The sequence below is a fragment of the Eucalyptus grandis genome, chromosome 2 (genome assembly GCF_016545825.1).
Source record: "Eucalyptus grandis isolate ANBG69807.140 chromosome 2, ASM1654582v1, whole genome shotgun sequence".
Taxonomy (NCBI): domain Eukaryota; kingdom Viridiplantae; phylum Streptophyta; class Magnoliopsida; order Myrtales; family Myrtaceae; genus Eucalyptus; species Eucalyptus grandis.
Window position 1 is genome coordinate 27,249,369 of NC_052613.1, and position 25,366 is coordinate 27,274,734.

The following is a 25,366-nucleotide window of genomic DNA, read 5'->3' on the forward strand; positions in this document are numbered from 1 at the left end:
CCACCCACTTTGATCGTTTTCGCCACAATTTACTGCGAGAGGCTTTGAATCCTAGAGCCATGTTATTGAATCGACGCCAACTGCGACTCAACTCCACCATGGACGAAAACTGGACGAAAACCTCACGTGCTGGGACGACGCAACTTGTCCAAATCTTTGCCTTCATAGTATGCTGTCCTTCGGTGCTTGCTACTCAACGAACCACCCATCGAACAAGTAATTGTCCTCCGAGTTGAACACTGGAAACAAAGACTCGGATCGCTGCCACATGCGGCAGGACGGTCAAGACCACAAACTTAACCTAGTTCATGTGTTACTAGTCTCTCTTTTTTTATCCGTGCCAGCTTCGTCCTCGGAAAGATGATGTCAGCATCAAGTAACCACCACATCATGTGTGCCACTCACCGCTCCACATCATCGTAATTAGAGGTGGCCACAAATGGCCACGTATCATAATCGGATTTTGTAATCTTGTCAAGCAATTTTTCCAAACATGGACCTGTCAAAAAACTGGTTGGGATTTTGGTTTGGGAGTCAATCGGTTGAATCACCGGATCGATGAAGTTGGAAAATCTACAAAGAAATTCATGATATATATATATATATATACGCGCGCGCGCGCCCGCGAAAGAAATTAACACTTAAAAACACTGCTTATGTGTTTAGATGCATTTGGGTGTAAATGGTAAGTAGGAAGTTTCGTGACTCAAACTGGTTATTTTTGTTTAATTAACACTTAAAAAAAAGAAATTAAGGGCAATCTTTTAAAAAAGAAAGAACGAGAAAAGGAGGGTATTTTTCTTTTGAGTAGGTTTCATCGGCTTTTGCCTTGTCACTTTCTTTGCAACTAAGCAAGTGAGATTGTGGAAGACTTTTAACTTCTTTGATTGGAGGAAAAGAAGAGGAAAATACAACGACACGAGCAAAGTTAGTAGAAGACTTTGAGTTGCTTTCTCGTGTTACCCGCAGTGAAGTAGATTATCCAACGATGATGATTTGGGACTTGTGTGCTTTCTAGACAATTAACCAATCAGGGTTTATTAAAATTCGATAATTCCTCGTCCTTCTCATTACCTTCTTTTAATGTTTAAATTTAAAATTTAAGATAAGAAAGTTGCAACTTTTAAAATTTAGAATAAAATATATCAAGCTACTGATAGTTGATTCATAATATATAAAGTAGTTTGTATTGATAATTTTGCAAATCAATCCATTTTATAAATTAAATAAACATATTGTTTTTGGCACTCTATATTCACTCCTTTGCTAAATCTGATTATCTAGGCTATGTTACAGCTTAATTTCCAAAATCAAGCTGATTTCACTGCGATCATCTTATTCTTATTGGGATGCTAGATATATTTGAGTTTGATAATGTGTAATATTCATTGATATAATCCTTGATTTATCAAATCTCGCAAATATTCGAAATATTTCTAGTCTTTTATGTAGCCGTCTTTATGTTTAATATGCGGTATTGTATATCTTTCCATATGGTCTAGGATCTAAATCTATATATTATAAATGATCATTTGGAAAGGTAGGGCATAATCAAGCATTCAAAATTTTTCATATTATTTTGTAACTAAGTATTAATGTGAATAACTCTTTTCAATTTCTTATATTATTGGAATTGCTTTTATTGATAACACCGGCCACATAATACTTCATAAAAGGAGGTTATCTTGATAAATATATAATAATTTAAAAATAAGTAAATAAATTAATTCCAATTAAGGTTTAGATTCCTATATAATAATTTTAATTTAGTAATTATATTAATTCCAATAACAGATAAGTCTCTTTACTTCAAAGCTATTAATGCGTTTTTCTTAATAGTAATGTTGTTTTACAGAATTCGCATCTTACTATTTAATTTGGGAAATTCATTGGCCAGACCGATGCAAAACAGACAACATATGCATGGACGTGAAACGAATCAATCAAAAGATGAAGGAATAAACCAAACCAATTTGATAATTCGTCTTCTCCTCTCATCACCTTCTTCTAAAATTTTAATTTAAAAGCAGAGTAAGCAAGGCAGAAGAATACAGATTTTATGAATGTTCCAAGTAACAAACAGCTTCCACATATCAATTTGAACTCTCCTCAAACCCTTGATGAGGCTAGCGTTAGGATTACACGTATCGTATACTTACATGTTCACATTCATGGACAGTGACCTATATTGGCTCACTCGTTTTTTAAATAAAAAAAATACAATCATAAAACCATGGTATGTTGATTATAAAAGCATGGTATGATGTCAAATCCATGTGAGATATTGGGAGTTAATAGACAAATTGAAGAGTATGATGTGCATCCACTTAACATAACACCGTGGCACATCTAAATTTCTTAGGACACAAAAGAGAAACCATGCAAATTCCAAATTGAGTCCCATTGTAAAATATAGGTTTCGGTACAATTATTATATTATGATTAATTTTCTCCATCACAGCACCAATAAATTAAATTTTATACAATGTTTTCAATATAAACAACAGTCTCTCGTCTTGCAACGCAACTAGGCACGCAAGTTAGTGGAAGACTTTGACTTGCTTTAATTGCCTGAGACCTCCTTTTTTGTTCCCTTTTCTTTTGAGTAGGCTTTTGCCTGCTCCTTTTCTCTGCAATTATGCAAGCCACACGGTGGAAGACTTTTTGACTTGCTTTCCCTGGCCTGAGTCTTCTTTCTTTCTATCTTTCTTTTCAGTAGGCTTTGTAGGCTTTTGGCTCATCCCCTTCTTTGGTCCGAGGAAAAGCATAGGAAAATGCAATGAAGCAAGTAAGATAGTGGAAGACTTTGACTTGGGACATGTGTGCTTTCTAGCTAATTAACCAATTAGGGTTAATTAAAATTTGATAATTTATCGCCTACTCTCGTACTCATTGCCTTCTTTTAAATTTTAAATTTTACAATTTAAAATAAGTGAGTTGCAATTTTGAAATTTGAAATAAAATATATAAAGCTGCGCATAACTAGATCCTAATTAATAAAATAATTCATGTGAAGAATTTTGCAAATCAATCCATTTTGTTAATAAAAAACATACGGCTCGTGGCACTCTTCATTCACTGCTTGCATTATTGAATTATTGGAACGCCATGCTCTTTCCACTCTTACTTTCACTAAAACACCCAACTTTTGTGCGTGTTATCTTTTATGAATCGCACTTTTCTAGTATCCTCCCCTTATTGTACGCGAAAGTGTTCTTTTAGTGCACCCCTTCTTTTGTTTGGTTTCTTCTTTTCCTTATCATATGGTCAACACAATTTTTTGACCATATAATAAATATGTATTATAAGTGCAATCGTTTTGCGTTTGCATAAATCGCCAACCTGATCATGTCATCTGCCTGAGGGCGAGGGAGAGGAGGGACTAATAAAAAGTGTGAAGAACAAGTCTATCCCAACATTTTTATCCCAAGAAATCATCTGACATATTTTCAAGAATTTGTTGATAAAGACGACAAATCAATGGCTAGCTGCCTCATATTGAATCATGGATCTCACCTTAAGACTGGAAAATCTCACATCACACTGAAAATAACAACAAGAGTAATCAACTTGACAGAATTTTGAAATGAAATTTGCTTGACTAATCAACTTGATTTACTTAATTGAAAGCCTGGATGCTCCATTATCTTCCTTTTTTTTTCTTTCCATATCGTGGCCAGTGACACTAGGCAAGGCCCTTGCCCATATCGCAGCTGTGGGCATGGGCCTCACCTAGGTCTAGTGAGGGCTTTTGTGCCCTCGTCAGCGATCGGTGAGGACTTAGGTGAGGGTTGCGACCATTGCTAGTTGTTAGCAAGGGCTTGTGAGGGCTTGCTGGCAACCTCTCCGGCTACAATGAAAAAGAAAATAAAAGTGAAAAAGACGTAGACAAGCATTGTCACGCCCCAATCCTTGAGGACACGCCCATCCTTCTTCTAGGTCGATTTTAAAGTGCGATATCCCAGAACTATGTATCGTCAACCCTTTCATTTTATTACACATGCGTAAGCAGTTATAAATCCCCAGACAATAAAATGATGGGATATAAAAGTAAGGCCATATTTTTCATATTGAAATCCACAACCATACTTTAATATAGAGCATAATTCGAATAGCTTCACAAAACTATCCACAACTTTTTAGTCTCATTCTATCCACACATATACAAGGTTCACAAAAGAGGATGGGATCTCAGTCCTCATCCAGATCGTACTCAAGATCGAACTGATCCTCCTTCGATTCTTCTCCACTCAGCTCGTTTCTTTTAAACTCTTTATCATCTTCTTTAAGCTCATCCTCGGCTCCAGATGCCGGCTCGTCCTCATGTGATCTAGGGGCCTGAAATATCATCCCACAACCGGGATGAGATTATGTCTTAGCAAGTTCTACCCCACTAAGGCCCGATTAGTAAACCATTATACTATAAGCTGTCTAAACATGCATAGGTTAGAGGACTTACCTTGGCCTCATATCCCACCCGTAAGTTAGTACAATTTAATATTGGCACCCATTTAAACCATATGAATCGTACTATCGATCAATCAAACTAGTCAATTACATATCCACAACACCACTTCCGGTTATTTCTACTATTCCAACTCAACTCCTAATTATGAATCACGGTTCTTATGACACAACTTATTTATAGGTGGTAATCACAGCCCCACCAAGCAACTTTCTTAGATTTAGTGGCTTTACGGTCCCACCCGACCCTTTCAAGATTAAATGAAAACGTTCCGAGTATATGAATAAAGCATGGACGTTACGTAGTATGTATATGTATTTTTCCTTAATATCCATTGTTGTTGGTAATTGGGTGTTTGAGATCGCATGCTTCCGTATGTGCTTAATGGAAAGGTAAAAATCACTGGGACGGTAACGCCTCCTAAGATGTAGCAAATTAATCCCAATATAATAGATGTTGTGTTCTCATGGCGAGGGTAAGATCCGGGACATGACATAAAACATTTGCATCGAGCAAAGCATGGATCCCACTATAATTTTCTTTAGGATGGCCCGATAGATGGCCCAATATGCGAAATGAGTCTTGAACTCACTTGAGGTTCCAAAACTGAGCCTGCAGGAACCTAGCCCTAAGCTAATCAAGCTTGGCCTAATAAAGGGAAAGAAATCGCGGCCATTCAAGGGCAACAAGAAAAGGCAAAGGAGAATCCAAAAAGGAAAGAGGCATGCAATTTCCATTTTGACGAGGGAGCAATCTCGGCATTCAAGGATCAGATTTCACGGCCTAAGGAAAACAATAAAATCTTGGGCATAAAAAAGCAAAGGAATCTCAGGGGTGATTTTTCAGCTGATAATATTGCCAAAGAGAGCTCAAAAAAGAAAAGGTGTAAGCTTTTCTTCATGGCCAAGAAAGCCAAGTGGGGGATTTTTCGGTAGATAATATTGCCAAAGAGAGCTCGAAAAAGAAAAGGCATAAGCTTTTCTTCATGGCCAAGAAAGCCAAGTGGGGGGGATTTTTCAGTAAATAATATTGCCAAAGGGAGCTCGAAAAAGAAAAGGCGTAAGCTTTTTCTTCATGGTCAAGAAAGCCAAGTGGGACTTGGGGGGACGATCTTTTAGTAGATAATATTGGCAAAGGGGCAAAAGAAAAGGCGTAAGCTTTTCTTCATGGTCAAAAAAGCTAAGTGGGACTTGGGAAACGATCTTTTAGTATATAATATTGCCAAAGGGAGCTCGAAAAAGAAAAGGCGTAAGCTTTTCTTCATGGCCAAGAAAGCCAAGTGGGACTTGGGGGCGGGGGCGGGGGCAATCTTTTATTGCCAAAGAGAGCTCGAAAAAGGAAATGTGTAAGCTTCATGGCCAAGAAAGAGGAACACGGAGAGAGAGTTAGGGTGCAAATTATAACATTTTTGTTTCGGAGAACAATTTCTTTTGAGAAATAGTTCTTTTTTATTTCTACATCTGGAACAATTTCTAAGTAAACTAACATATTTAGTAAATATACAAAATTTCTATTCTCAAGAAAGAAAAAGAAAAAGAATGTATTTGGTACGATCTATAATTTTTTGTATTTTTTTTTTTTTTTTTCTTGTTGCTCACCGATTGTCAAGCGCCGATCGTCGACCATCGCGGTCGCCCACCATTGCCTAGCTGGCTAGTGCTAGTCGCCCGACCATCACGACCCAGCCATCCGTCGATCGCCTCTCGCCGTCGCCCACCTTCAACAATCGATGGCCACAAGCGACCCTCTATAGTGGCAGTTGGCAATCGGCACTAACAGTCGGTGGAGGATGGTGGGCTTTGGGAGGCGGATGGCATTCGGTGACCAACGGTTGGCGACGGTTGAATGGCAAGTGACGATGGTTGGCGATTAGGCGCCGGCGACCAACGATTGATGATGGCCAGGAGCAGCGATAGATCCAAGGGTGACGATCGGGGCAAGGAAGAAGAAATAAAGAAAAATAGAAAAGGAAAAAATAGCTTATTTTTAGAAATTGTTCCTAGAAAGTGTTCGAGAAATAAAAAAATTAGTTGACGTTACCAAATGGATTTTTATTATTTTTTGTTTCAAGGAATTAAAAAAATAGAAATCAAGAGGAATAAAAACGTTATCATGTATGATCTTAGGGTCGGCTAAAGAAAAGAAAAGCAAGAGAGAGAAACAGAGGAGGCAGATTCTCGTGGAGGAGGTGGAAAGAAAAAAAGGAAGAGGGGGAGATGTAATTTCACAATAAGTTCATTTAATTCACTTCCGTAGCATCTTCCTCACAGTTCACTTTTCTTTGCACTTTAATTTCTAAGAATTTTATACTTCACATATGAATTTCTTCATCATTATTTCAAAGCCTGGCACACCTTGCACCTGGAAAAAGCCAAAAAACGAAATCAAGTTCGCCCCGTTTTGAAGTCGAACAACTCGTTTTCAAGTTAGAACCAACGTGCAAAAAAATTATTTTATCTTAAGAAAAGGGCGTGTAAAGGGTATCGGCACTTGCGACTTCGCAAAGGTCACTTTCCAACCAGCCTGAAGAGTACTCTCACGTTTAGTTAGATTATGTCTAAAATCATGAAAACCACCTTTTGCTTTTGCCGTGTCTTTCAAAGCTGACAAATGGACAAGAATTTTGTAGCCGCTTATTCATCTCTTCTTTATTTCCACATTCAACCATTAAATCCAAGTACCTAGCAATATTACAAAAGATGAAGACCATGTCCTCTCGTTTTCACACGCACAACAACCCAACATATTTATAGACAATTTTTCTTTTTGTTGCTACAAACCAAATTAAAACGCCATCTTTGAATTTCCCTATCTTAGTTTTAAAATTTTGAAATGTTTGACGCTAAATCAAGACCTGATTTCGAACTCTAAAAAGTCAAAAAAGAGAAAAAGCCTAGCGTTAAAATAAAGAGACATCCATAAATCTGACAAAATTATGAGCCAAAAACTTGCCTCCAAATTAAGGCCTAATATCGATGTTATATCCTTTGGACTACGACCTTTTAACAGTAATATCAGATTGAAATCAATAATTTATGAAAAAAGGTTGTGATTCGTTAGATTATTTGTTGTGCACATCATCCACAAATTACCAAATCTTTCACATGCGGAATATAGTGTGTACATTGCATATAGTTAGATTATGTCTAAAATCATGATATCGTGCACCTATACTATACTAGTTTAGGTTATATATAAATGATCGCAATTACTTGTATATAGTATTCCGGTGACATACAAAAAGGCCTTTAGTTATCTGTCTCTTGTGGATATAACCCTTCAATCGAAATAAGTCACCACCCACTTAGATCGTTTTCACCACAATTCACTGCAAGAGGCTTTGAATCCTAGAGCCATGTTATTGAATCGACGCCAACTGCGACTCAACTCCACCATGGACGAAAACCTCACGTGCTGGGACGACGCAACTTGTCCAAATCTTTGCCTTCATAGCCTGCTGTCCTTCGGTGCTTGCTACTCAACGAACCGCCCATCGGACAAGTAATTGTCCTCCGAGTTAAACACTGGAAACAAAGACTCGGATCGCTGCCACATGCGGCAGGACGGTCAAGACCACAAACTTAACCTAGTTCATGTGTTACTAGTCTCTCTCTTTTTTATCCGTGCCAGCTTCGTCCTCAGAAAGATGATGTCAGCATCAAGTGACCACCATATCTCTGTGCCACTCATCGCTCCACATCATCAAAACATCATCGTTATTAGAGGTGGCCACAAATGGCCACGTATCATAATCGGATTTTGTAATCTTGTCAAGCAATCTTTCCAAACATGAACCTGTCAAAAAACTGGTCGGGATTTTGGTTTGAGAGTCAATCGGTTGAATCACCAGATCGATGATGATATATATATGCCAATTAGCACGAAAAAGAGTGCTTATGTGTTTAGATGCATTTGGCTGTAAATGATATGTAGGGAAGTTTCGTGACTCAGATTGGTTATTTTTGTTTAATTAACACTTAAAAAAGAAATTAAGGGCAATCTTGTAAAAAAGAAAGAACGAGAAAAGGAGGGGGGTATTTTTCTTTTGAGTAGGTTTCGTCGACTTTTGCCTTGTCACTTTCTTTGCAACTAAGCAAGTGAGATTGTGGAAGACTTTTGACTTCTTTGATTGGAAGAAAAGAAGAGGAAAATACAACGAAGCGAGCAAAGTTATTAGAAGACTTTGGGTTGCTTTCTCGTGTTACACGCCGTGAAATAGATTATCCAACGATGATGATTTGGGACTTCTGTACTTTCTAACCAATCAGGATTTATTTAAATCTGATAATTCCTCGTCCTTCTCATTACCTTCTTTTTAATGTTTAAATTTAAAATTTAAGATAAGAAAGTTGGAACTTTTAAAATTTGGAATAAAATATATCAAGCTACCGATGGTTGATTCATAATATATAAAATAGTTTGTATTGAGAATTTTGCAAATCAATCCATTTTATAAATTAAATAAACATATATTTTTTTTGGCACTCTACATTCACTCCTTTGCTAAATCTGATTATCTAGGCTATGTTACAGCTTAATTTCCAAAATCAAGTTGATTTCACTGCGATCATCTTATTCTTATTGGGATGCTAGATATATTTGAGTTTGATTTTGTGTAATATATCATTGATATAATCCATGATTTATCGAATCTCACAAATATTTGAAATATTTCTAGAGTCTTTTATGTAGCCGTCTTTATGTTTGATCTACGGTATTGTCTATCTTTCCATATGATCTAGGATCTAAATTCATATATTATAAATGATCATTTGGAAATGTAGGGCATAATCAAGCATTCAAAATTTGTCATATTATTTCGTAACTAAGTAATAATGTGAATAACTCTTTCAATTTCTTATATTGTTGGAATTGCTTTTAATGATAACACCGGCCACATAATACTTCATAAAAGGAGGTTATCTTGATACATATATAATGATTTTAAAATAAGTAGATAAATTAATTCCAATTAAGGTTTAGATTCCTATATAATAATTTTGATTTAGTAATTATATTAATTCCAATAACAGATAAGTCTCTTCACTTAAAAGCTATTAATGTGTTTTTCTTAATAGTAATGTTGTTTTACAGAATTCGCATCTTAATATTTAATTTGGGAATTTCATTGGCCAGACCGATGCAAAACAGACAAGATATGCATGAACGTGAAACGAATCAATCAAAAGATGAAGGAATAAACCAAACCAATTTGATAATTCATCGCCTCCTCTCATCACCTTCTTCTAAAATTTTAATTTAAAATTTAAGGTAAGTGAGTTGCAATTTTAAAATTTAGAATAAAATATATCTAGTTGCTCACGGTTGGATCATAATTAATGAAGTTCTTATTGTGAATTTTGCAAATCAATCCATTTTATAAATAAAAACCCTATCCGTGCTCATAGCACCCTACATTCACTCGTTTGCTAAATCTGATTAATTTCCAAAATCAAGTTGTTTCCAATGCAATATCTTATTTTGGAGTGCATGAAATGACGGATCACACCACACCAATCATGTGATCGCCCCATACAACACAATTCGATTATAGAAGGATAATTTAGCATTTAGCTAAGGATTTTTGTCTATAGATGAACAATGCCGCAAATTTCAAGAACTCAAAGTAGTATTTGATGTAGATACAAAGTCTGATTGGATTTTCAATTTTTTTCTATAATTTTAATAAAAAAAAAAGCACAAAAATCATATTCATTTTGTATCATGATTTCACTTTATATACTCTATTTTAAGGTTACGAATCTCTAACTTTATTACATGTATGGGATATGGGAGCTCCTAAGATGACAACCCATTGATTGACTAGTAGAAACTTCTACAAATCTTTTAGGATGACTCATAAAACCCATTCTATTTTTCGACACATCTTTTAAATGAAACTTAGGGACAAAAATTTCTTGAATAATGTCATACACCGCCTGCCATTTCTTTATTCAAACCTTTATTTTCACTCATACAAAAACCAAAGATATTGACAATCAATTCTTCTTGCTTTACAAATTTTTCTTGCTATATAACAAATGGCACCACTATGAAATCATGACATTTTACATTCAAGCAGAGTCATATACTAAATATTTCCTGATAATCCATAGTTAGGATCTCAAATCTATCTTATCAGCTAATTAAGTTAATCTTGCATAGTATTATGACAATACTCACTTCTATCTTGTTTGTATATGTATTAAGAAAATTATAATAGGAGCATAGCTAGGATTCTAAGATTGCACTGTTGACTCATGCATGAACTAGTTAATACTTAGTAGGCCTTCCACATTATTAGGTTCTAGGGTATATCCAATAATATAATGCTAATTGCATCTCTTACCCTTGAATCGATGGGGTTGAAATATAATGGGTTCCTTAATTAATACTAGAATGGGTATCGTGTTGATTTGGAATATGTGAGGCAAAGTAATTTTTTCCCGATGGTTTAAAATCTTATAATTTCACGATCCATCTCTTAGTGAAAAATGAAGCAAAATATATTTCATAAAGAGATATGATTATTTTGCTTTACTTATTCTAAGAAAATTGCGGTTCATTGAAATATATTAAAATGGGTTTAGGGAATGATTATATTCTCTATTGCACTATTATCATCTCAAAGATGGAATTTTTTCTGCCTATTTTTATATCTTAAAATATTTCCCTCTACCATAGATTCCTTAGCTTTGACACAGTCCACTTGTTAGCCGACTAATTCAATTATCGAACCTACTCTCTCAAAGGCCAAACTTTCTGATGATATACAATTTCATCCCAAAAACCATATAATAGAAAAGTGAATCTCAAACCCATTCACCCACGCATCCATCTCCAAATGTCAAAATTGCCCTCAACAACACCAATTATCAATTTACAACCGCCATTTATACAACAGAAACAAAAGACGCTCATCCAAGAAAATGGCACTTTCGTAAAAAAAAAAAAAAAAAAAATTGCTCGACGAGACTTTTAACAATGGCATCAAGATCCTTCACTCTCGCGCTCTCTTTCCTCTTCCTTTGTATCCATTATAAGGTCCAGTACTGCGCTTTCCCTCTCTCTGCGCAGAGTTCTCATTCTTCAATTCTCAAGCATTCACCTACTCCCTCAGCCTTTTCAACTCTCTCGCTCTTCGCTCTGCTGGAAACATGGCGGGTTCCGGTAAACGCAGACCTCTTGACTGCTCTCCCCCTCACGAACTCACCTCCAATACTCCCTTTTCCAGCAAGACCTCGAAGAAGCGCAAAATGCTAGTGAATGAGACGAATTCGCAGGCATCATCTGAAACTTCCTACGAGGTTTTTTTAAGTTTTCGAGGACCAGACACTCGTCATGAATTCACCGATTGTCTTTACCATGCCATGAAGGATGCTGGGATCCTCGTCTTTATGGATGATGAATCCCTCCGTGTCGGTGAGAAAATTAGTGATGAACTTCTACAAGCAATTGAGAACTCAGAGATTTACATTCCCATATTCTCCAAGAATTATGCCGCGAGTCACTGGTGCCTTGAAGAGCTCGCGCACATGGTTGATTGCACCTCCAAATTTGAGAATAAAAAGATTTTACCCATTTTCCTGGACGTGGAACCTGAAGATGTCAAGCTCAAAACAAAACTATATAGCGAAGCTCTTCCAGAGCACCGGAAAAAGTTTTGCACTGAAGTAGTAGAATCATGGAAAAAGGCTCTTATAGATAAAGGGATGGAACTTGAACAAAGACGATGGGTAAATGTCTTAACTTTTCAACTGTCATATGTAGATTTCTTTTTTCCTCCCTAGTCCTTTTAATTGTGGTATTATTGTTGAAAATATAATTTATTCATCTCCTTGATTTTACGTAGTTTAATTAGTAGTCGCGGCCACTGCCGCTATTGCTATTGGCCACTGTAGCGGAGAGGAGAATTCTCACTGGCAGTGGTCAATGGTGGTTGCTATTGGTATTATCGAGGCGATAGCTTCGGTCAATGGCACTATTGGGGTGGTAGCGCACCCTACTCATCCTGATTTTCTCTCTCTTCTCACCCTTCGTCTCTAACACAGTAGCCACGAATAGTAATAGATCTATGAGCAGATCCACCAAATTGCTGGCTAGCCACCGCAGTAGCTCGTCCGTCAGTCGCCACCACTTCTTGGTCACCATCCCAACACCACCAGGAGTCCAAGCCATCCGCCCTCGACACCTTCTTTGTCTCACTCACTGTGGCGAGCCGAATCCGGGATCTGGACATCCGGTCTGATGCCACCGAGCCCATATTCAACGTAGCTGACTGTGGGTGACCCCAAATCTGGTGTCACCCAAGGCCAATGACGCCATCCTCAGCGGTCGCAAGGCCATGACCCCAGTGACGTGTAGAATTGAGGCAAGGCCGAGGTGGGGTGTCAATGGGGCGCAACGGGCAAAGGCACCGGAAGGCGATGGTGACAATGCAGGGAGGCGAGCGATGGCAATGACGGCATGGCCATGGTAGGGGCCGATGGTGATGGTTACTGAAGTTGTGGAGTGGAGAAGATAGGCAAAAATCAGAACCGCAAATATGTCTAGATTTTTTTGCATTATTTCCTCATTATGTGAAGGCAATTTAGTCACTTTGGGAGTAGTTTTACAATATTAAAGTTATCCCTAACATGGTTGTTCCCTTATGGCAGCCAAGGAGAACAAATTCGTTCTGTAATTCGAATGGTTTCGGTTAAGCTGAAGGTTGCATATCAAAATGTGACTGAACATATAGTTGGAGTTGATGATCATGTAGAAGCTATAATCCAAAAGTTGGATGCGGGATCTAATGGTGTACGGTTTCTCACAATCCACGGAATGGGCGGTGTTGGCAAAACAACCCTTGCTAAGGTTGTCTTCAACAAACTATTTTCTAGCTTTGACCAATGTTGTTTCCTTGTAGATGTTCGAGAATCATCAACAGGCAAAGATGGTTTGGTAAATTTGCAAAAAAAATTGTTATCCAAGCTCCTTGGTCCTCATTCTATCGACCAAATTGATGATGTGAATGATGGGATCAACAAGATTAGAGGAGCACTTAGAAATAAAAATGTTCTCATTGTTCTCGATGACGTGGATGAGAAAGAGCAACTAAAAAGTCTTGCAGAAAATGGTAGTTGGTTCGGTTTAGGTAGCAGGATTATCGTAACTACTAGGAACAAAAGTGTCCTAATTGAAGCCCCAAATGTTTCGACTTACGAAGTATCTGAAATGGAATTTGATCATGCTCTCGAGCTTTTCAGTAGGCATGCCTTCAATAGTGACTCTCCACCAAATCATCGTGTCTCTCTTTCCAAAAAAATTGTCGATACTTTAGGAAGGCTTCCTTTAGCTCTTGAGATTATAGGTTCATCCCTACTTGGTAAAGCCGAAGAATTATGGATCGACACATGGAAGAAGTTACAAAAAGCTCCTCCCAAGGATGTCCAAAAGAAATTGATGATAACTTACGAAAGGTCAGAGGAGGGAGAAAAGGAAGTATTTTTGGATATAGCTTGTTTTTTTGTTAATAAGGATAAAACATACCCTTCCTACATGTGGGATGACTGTGAATACCACCCACACATTGCCATTGATGTCCTCCTTCTCATGTCCTTGATAAAAATCAAAGATGAAAAAACTTTCTGGATGCATGACCAAGTGCGGGACCTTGGAAGGGAAATCATCCGTCAAGAGAATTCCAAACATCTTAGTGAGCGTAGCAGAGTGTGGAAACATGACGAAGCACTGAGCATTCTGCAGCAGAAAGAGGTAAAAAAGGGAATAACAATTTATTTTCCTGTGAATTGGTGTAGACTATTCTTCTTGCGAAAGGAAAAATTAATTGCTATTAACCTTTACATGTTGACTTCTTGGTGTTTCCATTGTCAGAGAAGTTGCAAAGTAGAAGCATTGTCAATAGGAATTCATCCAGTATATCCCTTTTGTGATAAGATTCTGACATGCGACGAATTTGCTGATTTACAAAACTTGAGGTTCTTTGAAGGGAGGTTTGAGTCCCTCATTGGAGACTTCAAGAATCTTCTCCTTAATTTAAGATGGCTTTCTTGGAACGGCAAATCCTTTGAGACAACAAACTTTCATCCTACTAATTTAGTTGTTCTTAAGCTTTCATGTAGCTATATTTCGGAGGAATGGATTGGTTGGGACCAAATCAGAGTATGATACGAATCCACTCCTTGTAGAAGCATATCATTTCTTTTGTCTTTTTTTCCCTAAAGGTCATTTCTTAATATATATATTTTACCAAATTGTTTTGTAGGAGGCCAGAAAACAAAAAGTACTAGATCTCAGCTACTGTAGATACTTAAAGAGAACACCTGATTTGTCTACGTGGGTGCCCTTGGAGAGATTGATTCTTGAAGGCTGTGAAAACTTAATTGAAATTGACCCATCCATTGGTAAATTAAAGCTCCTAATTTCCTTGAACTTGAAGGGATGTCTATGTCTTCAAAAGTTGCCTGAAGAAATAGGATGTCTTCAAGCTTTGACAGAGATTGTCATGTCTAAAATACCACGCAAACGTCCGAGAACATTCGGTAATTTGCAATCTTTGTTGACCTTTGATTTACCAAATAGGGTTAGAAAATTGCCATACTCAATTGGAGGGCTAGTGAAACTTAAGCGGTTGAATTTATCTATGTGTAGATACATAAAGGAACTTCCAAATTCGGTTGGAAAATTACAATCATTAGTTGAGTTGGATCTATCATTGACAAGTATTAGTAACCTACCTGATTCAATCGGCAATCTAAAGCAACTAAAAGTGCTAAGGATGAGCCAAATGAGAGGGATAACAAAATTACCAAGTGCGATTGGGCTGGTGGAGAAGCTTGAAGAGTTAAATGCCCAAGGATGTTGCAACTTGACCGGCAAAATCCCTAAAGAAATTAGTAGACTGTCCCATTTGAGGATCCTAGACTTGTCGAACACACGAATATGCGGATTACCCGCCATGGTGAGTCACCTCTCTGATCTGCACACACTTAAGGTAGAAAATTATCCCGAGCCTAAACAATTGCCGGAGCTTCCCCTAAGTTTGACTTGTCTCACATGGGGCTGGCAAAATTGGCTTGACGTGAAATATCAGCAGAAGTGGTCCTCTGCGGAGAACTATTGGCAGGAGGAATATTGGCAGGAGAAATTCTGGCAGGGGCGAAGACGTGCTGATAAGGAAGATGAAGACGGAGTAGATAATGTTGCTGCTAAAGAATTCCTCCAAATAGGTGCCCCATCTCAACAGGAAACACCTGTCATTACTCTTCCCACTAGCATCAGTAGCCAATCTCAGCTTAAAACACTAAAATTGTGCTGCAAATATGTGCAATTCCTCCCTCAGCTCCCCTCTAGTTTAAGAGTGTTACAACTTCGAGATTTGAAGACCACACGATCACTGGATTTTTCCAATTTGAAAGACTTGTCAATCTTGACATTCGATAGATGTTTGCTAGAATTCTCAAGTATATTTGACGCGGAGTCGGAGGAACTCCGTATGGAGCTCTGTGAGCTTAGACAATTGGACGCACCGTTGCAGCTGGAAATGAAAAGATTGAGATCATTAGAGATGGCTTATTGTAAGTTCCTTCCAGAAGTACTTGATCTGTCGCGCATGAAGAATCTTGAAAAGGTAGGTCTGGGACTTTGCCTTTCATTAGTCGAGATTCATGGCCTTGAAGAATTGGGATCCCTTTGCTCTCTATCAGTCGGCCATTGCCCTTCATTGGAGAGGATGTCAGACCTATCGAAATTGAAAAACCTACCGAAGCTCCAAGTACATAATTGTGGTAAGCTAAATAAGCAAGAAATCTATACGAGCCCTAATGCTGGAGAGTTTGGGGGTGACAGTTGCAACGTCGGCGACTTCGATTTGTCACCTGTCCCCTATACGAGCCCTAATGCTGGAAATTTTGGGAGTGACACCTCGGATGCTGCCTCCAACTTCACCGTGGTATAATGAGTCCCATTGGCAGCTCCGATTCGTCATCCGCATCTAACGAGCTCAGACCCGCTGCATTCTTCGGCGTGTTGCCACTGCCTACACCTCTGCCATCACCTCTAGGAGCCCCATCAACAGCTGGAATATGGCAACACCATGTTTCGCACCATAACTTGCAATGGTAATTCTAAATTGTGCACCAAGTGTTTGCACAATTACCTCTTTCCTTGTTTAGATCTAGATATGAAGTTCTGTTACAGGGTCTGATGGTTGAAGTTTATGGTGTTGAGCTAATTGGGAAAACTGAGCGACTAGCACCTTAGTTTTGATTTGATTTGGTGTGCAGACAGTGGTAAAAAACCCCCACATTTCAATAGAAGTTTATGTTCACACTCGTTGAAGTGCTTAAGGAGTTGAATCTTGCAGTTAGGAACAACAATATTCTCACTTTCGAAGACTTCAGCGGCAGTGGAAAGTAATTACTTCTTACATTGAATCCATTTTGCTGACAAAAATTGTTGTTGAGTCGTTTTGGATTTTGGACCTTGATTGGCTAGTGTTCTCATCATAATTGTGTTTTCCATAGTCTCAAGGGTTCAGCTTCGTAAGGTTCTTTCTCGGAGCTTCCGTAATACGGCCTAGCCTCTTCGGACTAAAAAATGGACATGTACAATCAACTGAATCTATTCCTCTTTTCTTACGCATGTAATTATGTATTAGGTTCAGAAGCAAAATACAAAAATAACATGTCAAAAGATGGAGTACATAAGATGACCTTTGTGTAAAGATAGTGATGTGATTTCTCTAATTCACTCATTTGCAATAATAACTCGTACTAGGTTCTACTTTACCTTTGAAATTACATGTCAACTGTCGAATTGTTGGTGTTGTCGTCATTATCATCATTATTGGTAAGTAGGTTTGATTGCTTGAACAATTTGCTAGAAACTTGGGTGTTTCATAAGACTGGCTGCATTTTCCATATCCATTTTAGTTAGTCATTTGTGTGTTAGGGCCTGGCATGTCATATTTGTTGACTTATATTGTTTTACCATCTATGGATATTATATATCTTGTTTACTAGTGAAATATGAGCTATTTGCTACTATTGAGTTTATATATTCCTTCTTGGAAGTAAAAATCTAGCACAATTTAGTTCTGCCAGTAGTGAACATTGTTGGCAATACGTTACTTCTTCTAGTTAGATTATGATATTGTTAATTTTGCAGTGGAATAAGTAGAAAACTCGTCTTCGTAGTGAGAACTAGAGGTGTGCAACCGGACCGGTCCACCCGGAAAATAGGGTCAGGAACCAGTTCCCGTTGAAACCGGTTCCCAAAATTTGGAGCCGGTTTAAATCGGTCTGGGAACAGGTTTTGAGTGATTACCCACTTGGAAACTGGTTCCTGGACCGATTTTGGAACCTGTTCGTGGACCGGTTTTGTAAGTAGAGGTCCAAACCCTTTTTTTTCCCCCGATTTCTATTCTTACTCTTGCAATCACACGACGTTTTTTTCTCTTGGCTCTCTCAAACACACCACACACAGCACTCCTCCTTTGTCATTCCTCTTCCTCACTTGCTTCCTTCCCTCACCAGCTCCCTCTCGCACCGTTCGATGATGGACGGACGATGTTCGTCGCCGCCAAATTCTTGTGTATTACATGGACTGACTCGCCTAATTTCTCTTTTGTAGGAGGAGTTATGCTTGCATAAATAAATAGCTTCATGCAATAGTTGTGGGAATAAGACTAATATTAGAACCATGTTTGTGTCTTATGATTTTATTTATTATAATTAGCCATATGGATCATTAATTTTTTGTTTAGTCAAAAAGTTCATGTATTTATTTATTACAAATGCTTAATGTTTCAATACAAATTAGGAGGATTACGTTATTTTCTCACGTATTAATATAAAATTCGAAGTCGTATAGGATATTGGGAGATTGCAAAACAGATTCTAGTGAAAACAGGGTTGACCCTAGAACCGGATCAGAAAAATAGGGTAGGTTGGGTACAGGGTCCAATACAAACAGAGTCAGGTCTATGGTCTAGAAAATGGGAACCAGTTATAACAGGATCGGGTATAGGATCCAGGTCTAGACCCTACCCACTCTGGACCCGATCACCCCTAGTAAGAACAAGGCCTTGGCTTTTTCCTCTCTTTTTTTTTTCTTTTCTTTTTTCAAGAATATTGTTAGGCACTTACTAACAGTTGATATGACAGCTTTTGAGATTAAAACATAGTGATATGTCGAACAAATTCTATAAGAATGATATAGACTACATCCTACAGCTGAAGTAATGGAGTTCTTATATATTCCCAAGGGTGTGAGACAGGTGTTGTTCAGAACCTTGATACTACCAAGTAAACTTCCGTTCCTGAAATATTCTGTGGCATTAATGAGTGCTATGATCAAAAGGACAATTTGATTGAGCTCTGTTTCGTTCTCAGACGGCTTATGTACAAAAAAAGAGTTTACATGAGCTAAGTGGAATTCATGAGAGATGGAGCAAAATGGTTGTTAGAGAACAAAGACATTAAACTTGTTGATAGGATTCGTCCCTCTTTGCTATTCTGATGCAATCTTAGTGAGGATTTTTTTTTTTTTTTTTTTTTGTATGGTGGTTTGCTTCACTATCATCTTATCTTCACCTTTTACCCAAACTCACTAATTTGTAGCGTACTTCATGATATTTCTCAATTGTTACCCAAAAACCATGCTAGGATATATTTTTATATTAGGTAGCTACCTTTTCTATTACCACCCATTTTTACTTGCAGCTTCACTACAACCAAATGTTATTTTTCTTAGGCAATGGCAAGAAATGCATACTTACGTCTTATCTGATTTTCTCCGAACAACACGAGAATCGCAGTATGGTGCTGTAATGTCAACATGAACACGTGATATTCAATTGATCTCTAAATACATGCGTGTGTGAGAAAATGCTCACGCATATGTTGCTATTAGGCTTTTGAGCAATACGCAGGTTCAGTTTTTTCTAAACCTCCCTCTTGAGAAAAGGTGAAACTTGATTTAGTTTCTTTCTTGTTCTGCAACTTGTAGATTATTACATGTCTGAGATTGAGATGCAATCTTGCATGATGCAGTCTGTGCTATTCAATGCATGAACTGGTTACCTGTCCGTTGCTGTATATGAGATTTGATTCCATCCCATCTTATCTTTCTTGAAAGTTGGGTAAGAAATTGATTTGATGTATGACAAATTTCCCCATCAAAGTTGAGAATGACCATGTTCCATTGCTGAATTGCCATCTTAGACCTAAACTAGTGTTGGTGATTTTGTCTAGATTTCACATCATTGCATTATTATATGAAGTCTAGGCTCGAGAAACTGATGCTACAGTAACTGTAGGAAATTATTCTTGATAAGGGCTTGAAACTCGAAGATGTACCGGCAGGGGTGTATACAATCCATGCTTGCGCTTAAAATTGCTTGGTGCAGAAGGATCACCTATGAGATGCATCCTTATCAAAAAAACTTCTCCAAGTGAGTTATGTTATGTCGGAAGGGACTTAGTTTGACAACGATTTTTTAATTTTCGATTACCATTGTCATTGTCACATGAGATTGACTTGTCTTTGGTTGGTTATCATAGAGGTGTAAATTGGAGGTCCATATGTTATTTTTGTCACCTTGCATTTGATGATGCCGGGTGCTAACAATATTTCTCTTTTGTTCTAGGGGCGTAGAAATTATCAAAAATGCTGAATGAGAAAGGCATTGCATGCATGTTCTCCTCAAGATGCAGACTTACTTTGATGGGACACGTTTTGCGGAGAAAACTTTAGCGATCATTTGAATATGTGATATTACTATAGGCAAAGCAAAGGCTAGGGTTATGTTCACATAAATGATGTTACGCTTTTAAAATAAGACTTGTCTGGATTGTTTCTCATGTTTCTTCTTTTCTATTACTAAAGAGTTTCTGGGGATTGAGTTCATTTGTTATAGTGACTCATGAATAGAAAGCCTGTCCATGCAAATTCTCTCTTCCATGGTGTTGTAACCATCTTCGCAGTTACCTTTAGCTTCTGCTTAAAAATATAAGATATGACATGCTGATTTAAGAGATCAAACCAGGCAGAAACAGAGGTGGTCAATGCAAACGAACTGCAAAATAAATTCTGATTTAGTAATTACATTAACTCCAATGACGGATAAGTGCCTTCACTTAAAAGCTATCCATGTGTTTTTTTTTTTTTTTTTATAAAGTAATGGTATTTTTAAATAGAATTCGCGTCTTAATAATTTCATTTTGGAAAATTCGGTGGCCAAACCGATGCAAAACAAACAAGATATACATGAACTTGAAACAAATTAATGAAAAGATGAAGGTGCACCAAGGAATGCCATGCTGTTTCCACTCTTACTTAGTAGTGGAAACATGGATTGACCGATTATATCACGTTGATCATGTGATCGGGGCATAATATAAATTTTCTCAGTAGAGGGATAGTTTAATCTTCTAACTAAAGAATTTTGTTTGAAGATGAATGTTGTGGCAAATGTCAGTAATTTAGAATCATATATGATATAGATGCAAAGTTGATTGGATTTTTTAAATGTTCACTACTATGATTAAATAAAGAAAAGCTCAAAAATCATCTTCACATTGTCTCCCAATTTCACTTTATATCCTCTATTTCTAAAGCTATGATCTCTGATTTAAAATTTGTTATTAAATGAATGGGACATAGAAACTCATAGCACGATAACCCAATGATTGATCAATGAAATTTCTAGGAAACTTCTGGGATGACTTGTAAACAGCATTTTACTTTTTGGCATGTCCTTGAAATGTGACTAACGGACAAGAATTTCTCAAACAATTTTGTAAACCGCATCTGAGGAAGACTTTTCAATGAGGGTCCCTCGTTTGGCAATGCATGATGGAGGAAGACTTTGACTTGCCTACCCTCACCAATCTTTTCTCTTGAGTAGGTTTCATCAGCTTTTGCCTTGTTGCTTTCTTAGCAATTAAGCAAGCAAGACGGTGGAAGACTTTTGAATTCTTTGGTCGAAAGAAAAGAAGAGGAAAATGCAACGAAGCGAGCAAAGATATTAGAAGACTTTGGCTTGCTTTTCCATGTTACATGCCGATGAGATTAGCTAACAACGATGATGATTTGGGACTTGTGTGCTTTCCAGACAAATAAACCAATCAGGATTAAATTTAAATTTGACAATTCATCGTGCTTCTCATTACCTTCTTTTAAAGTATAAATTTAAAATTTAAGATAAGCAAGTTGCAACTTTAAAATTTTGAATAGAATATATCAAGCTACTCATGGTTGGATCATAATCTATGAAATAGTTCGTATTGAGAATTTTGCAAATTGATTCATTTTATAAATAAAAAAGATATTGTTTGGGGCACTCTATATTCACTCCATTGCTAAATCCGATTATCTAGGCTATTTCACAGCTTAACTTCCAAAATCAAGCTGATTTCACTGCAATCATTTTTTTTTTTTTTTTTTTTTTTTTTATGGGATGCTAGATATGTTTGAGTTTGATTGTGTAATCTTCATTGATATGATCTGTGATTTATCAAATCTCACAAATTTTGAAATATTGTTAGTCTTTTGTGTTGCCGTCTTTATGTTTAATCTGTGGTGTCATATCTTTCCATATTGGTTTGTGATCTAAATCTATATACTATAAGTGATCATTTGAAAAGGTAGGGCATAGCCAAGCATTCACAATTTGTCACATTATTTTGTCAATAAGTAATAATGTGAATAACTCTTTTCAATCTCTTATATTATTTTAACTACTTTTATTGGTAAAACTGGCCATGTAATGCTTCATAAAGTGAGTTTAAGATTATAATACATATATAACAATTTTAATTTAAATAAATTAATTAATTGAAAATAAGGTTAAGATTCTAGTACATATATCATTATTTTGATTTGGTAATTACATTGGAATTACATATAAGTGTCTTCACTTAAAAGCTATTCAAGTGTTTTTTTTTAATTATTTTTTATAATAGTAATGGTGCTTTTAAATAGAATTCACATCTTAATATTTAATTTCGGAAATGTGGTGGCCAAACCGATGCAAAACAGTAGAGATATACATAAACACTAAACAAATTAATCAAAAGATGAAGGTGCATCAAGGGATAAAAAAGAAGAAGAAAGAAGAGTGTTGACTATATTGACTGAATTAATATTCGAAGTCTAGCGCCTTTTTCCCTACCCCATGACGCCAGAGAGTTGAGAGCCTATAATATTGACAGCCATCGCTCATATCCAAGCACACCCAAAGCAAACTTCCCTGAGAGACAGAAAGGAGGTCCTACAATGGAGAAAGGGACGAGTTCATGGGCATCATCTGGATCTTCGTATGAGGTTTTTCTAAGTTTTCGAGGAACAGACACCCATTATGAATTCACCGATTGTCTTTACCATGCCATGGTTGAGGCTGGGATCAACGTCTTTAGAGACAATGAATCCCTCCATGTCAGTAAGGAAATTGGTGGTGAACTTCTACAAGCAATTGAGAATTCCAAGATCTACATTCCCATTTTCTCTAAGAATTATGCTTCCAGTCATTGGTGCCTTCGAGAGCTCGCATATATGGTCGAGTGCACCTCGAAATCAAATGGGAATAAAGAGATTCTACCAATTTTCTTGAACGTGGAACCTGCTGATGTCAAGCTCAAAACAAATTTGTACAAACAAACTCTTTCAAAGCGCCATAAGATGTCGTGCACTGAAGTGGAGTCATGGGAAAAGGCTCTCATCGAGGTGGGCAAGATAAAGGGATGGAATTGGAGGAAAGATCAAGGGTAAATGTCTAAACTTCTCAAACTTCCATTTGTAGATTTCGTTTTCCTGGTGATAATATAGTATATTCATCTAGTCCATTTTATATAGTTTAGTAGCCGACGACGGCCACTCCCGCTACTGTTGGCAGCCACTATAGCGGTGAGAACGCAATTCTCACGTGCAGTGGCCAATAGCTGCCACTATCGGTGGTATTACTGCAATAGCCCCAGTCAATGGCACTACTGTGGTGACATAGCACCCTACTCATCTTTACTCCTCTCTCTCTCCCCCGTTCAAGACCGATGACACCATCGCCGGAGGTTGCAAGGCCATGACCCACTTGACTTGGAGAATTGAGGCAAGGTCGAGATGGCACGTCGACTGGGTGCAATGAGCAACGACACCGGAACTTGATGGTGATGGTGTAGGAAGGTGAGCGATGTCAATGGTGGCGTGGTAGGACAAGGGCCGACGGTGATGGTCACTGAAGCTGGAGAGCGGAGAGAGATTTGCAAAAATCAGAATCGTATTTCTTACATTGTAGCAGCCAAGGTGATCTGATACGATCGGTAATTCAAACTGTTTCGGTTAAGCTGAAGGTTGCACATGAAATGTGACTGAACATCTAGTTGGAGTTGATGATCGTGTAGAAGCTACAATCAAAATGTTGGATGTGGGATCTGATAGTGTGCGATTTCTTGGAATCCATGGAATGGGCGGTGTTGGCAAAACAACCCTTGCTAAGGTCGTCTTCAACAAACTTTTTTCTAGCTTTGACCAATGTTGTTTCCTTGCAAACATTCGGGAATTATCAAAAGGCAATCATGGTATGGTAAATTTGCAAAAACAATGGTATCCAAGCTCATTGATTCTCATTCTATCAACCAAATTTATCATGTGAATGATAGGATCAACATGATCAACAAGGGAGTACTGAGAAATAAAAAAGTACTCGATGTTCTTGATGACGTGGATGATAAAAAGCAACTGAAAAGTCTAGCAGAAAAAGGTAATTGGTTTGGTTTTGGTAGTAGGATTATCATAACCACTAGGGACCAAAGTGTCTTAAAGATTGAGGGAGCAGCAACAAGTGAAGGCCTTATAAAAAAAAATCAGCAAATGTTTCGACTTGCGAAGCGTGTGAAATGGAATTTGATCATGCTCTTAAGCTTTTCAGCAGGCATGCCTTTAGAAGAGATTCTCCACCAGATCATTATGTCTCCCTTTCAAAAGAAGTCATCTCCACTTTGGGAAATCTTCCTTTAGCTCTTGAAATTACAGGTTCATCCCTTAATGGTAAGTTGGAAGCATTATGGGTTGACACATGGAAGAAGCTAATAGAAGCTCCTCCCATGGGAGTCCAGATAAAATTGCTGATAACTTAAGAAAGGCTAGATCATGCACAAAGACAAGTATTCCTAGATATAGCTTCTTTCTTTGTTAATGAGGACAAAACATACCCTTTCTACATGTGGGATGACTGTCAATACTACCCACACGATGCCCTTGAAGTCCTCATTCTCATGTCCTTGATAAAAATCAAAGACGACAATATTTTTTTGGATGCATGACCAAGTGCAGGACCTTAGAAAGGAAATTGTCCGTCAAGAGAATTTCGACGATCCTTGCAAGCGTAGTAGAGTGTGGAATTTTGAGGAAGCCCTGAGCATTCAAAAGCAAAAAGAGGTAAAAAGGGAGAAGCAATTTATTTTCCTATGAATTGTTGTACACTATTGTTGAAAAAGGAAAAATTAATGGCTATTAGCGCTTGAAATTGTTCGCTTTTGACCTTCGTATTGGGACTTCTTGGTGTTTCCATTGTCAGGGCAGTAGGAATATAGAAATACTATCCGTGGGATATTGTGGAAATGATGAAGACGCTAATCTAAAGCATGATGAATTTGCTAGTTTACGGAAGCTAAGGTTCTTTGAAGGGGACAGAGTGTTCTTTGTTGGAGTCTTCAATAATATTTTCTCCAATTTAAGATGGCTTTCTTGACAAAGTTGCCCTCCCAAGTTTGAGGCAACAAACTTTCATCCAACTAATTTAGTTGTTCTTGACCTTTCATGGAGCCATATTTTGGAGGAATGGATTGGCTGGAACCAAATCAAAGTACGATTTGAGTACCACTTCTTGCATATTTTTTTTTT

At 37.5% G+C, this 25,366-nt stretch overlaps 2 protein-coding genes and 1 long non-coding RNA gene across 5 annotated transcripts; all 3 read left to right on the forward strand.

Annotated features, from left to right (window-relative positions):
• Nucleotides 1-11,622: 11,622 nt before the first annotated feature.
• Nucleotides 11,623-16,424, forward strand: LOC108957559 (TMV resistance protein N-like). Its single transcript, XM_039306916.1, has 6 exons — nucleotides 11,623-12,201; nucleotides 12,777-12,940; nucleotides 13,123-13,926; nucleotides 14,128-14,221; nucleotides 14,342-14,460; nucleotides 15,119-16,424. Exons 1-6 carry the CDS (start codon nucleotides 11,623-11,625, stop codon nucleotides 16,422-16,424), a joined length of 3,066 nt encoding a protein of 1,021 aa, XP_039162850.1.
• A 2,896-nt stretch (nucleotides 16,425-19,320) lies between these two features.
• On the forward strand, nucleotides 19,321-20,431 carry LOC108957477. The gene is made up of 2 exons (XR_005547128.1): nucleotides 19,321-19,922; nucleotides 20,118-20,431. It is a non-coding gene; the product is annotated as an uncharacterized LOC108957477 (long non-coding RNA).
• A 2,311-nt stretch (nucleotides 20,432-22,742) lies between these two features.
• Nucleotides 22,743-24,509, forward strand: LOC104426303 (TMV resistance protein N-like). Of its 3 annotated transcripts, none has more exons than XM_039307832.1 (2): nucleotides 22,743-23,235; nucleotides 23,763-24,509. In XM_039307832.1, exons 1-2 carry the CDS (start codon nucleotides 22,748-22,750, stop codon nucleotides 23,830-23,832), a joined length of 558 nt encoding a protein of 185 aa, XP_039163766.1. In that variant the 5' UTR covers nucleotides 22,743-22,747; the 3' UTR covers nucleotides 23,833-24,509. The 3 variants fall into 3 exon arrangements, with proteins under 3 accessions (XP_039163766.1, XP_039163768.1, XP_039163767.1); XM_039307834.1 differs by lacking the exon at nucleotides 23,763-24,509 and adding an exon at nucleotides 23,514-23,740; XM_039307833.1 differs by lacking the exon at nucleotides 23,763-24,509 and adding an exon at nucleotides 23,324-23,465.
• Nucleotides 24,510-25,366: the final 857 nt, after the last annotated feature.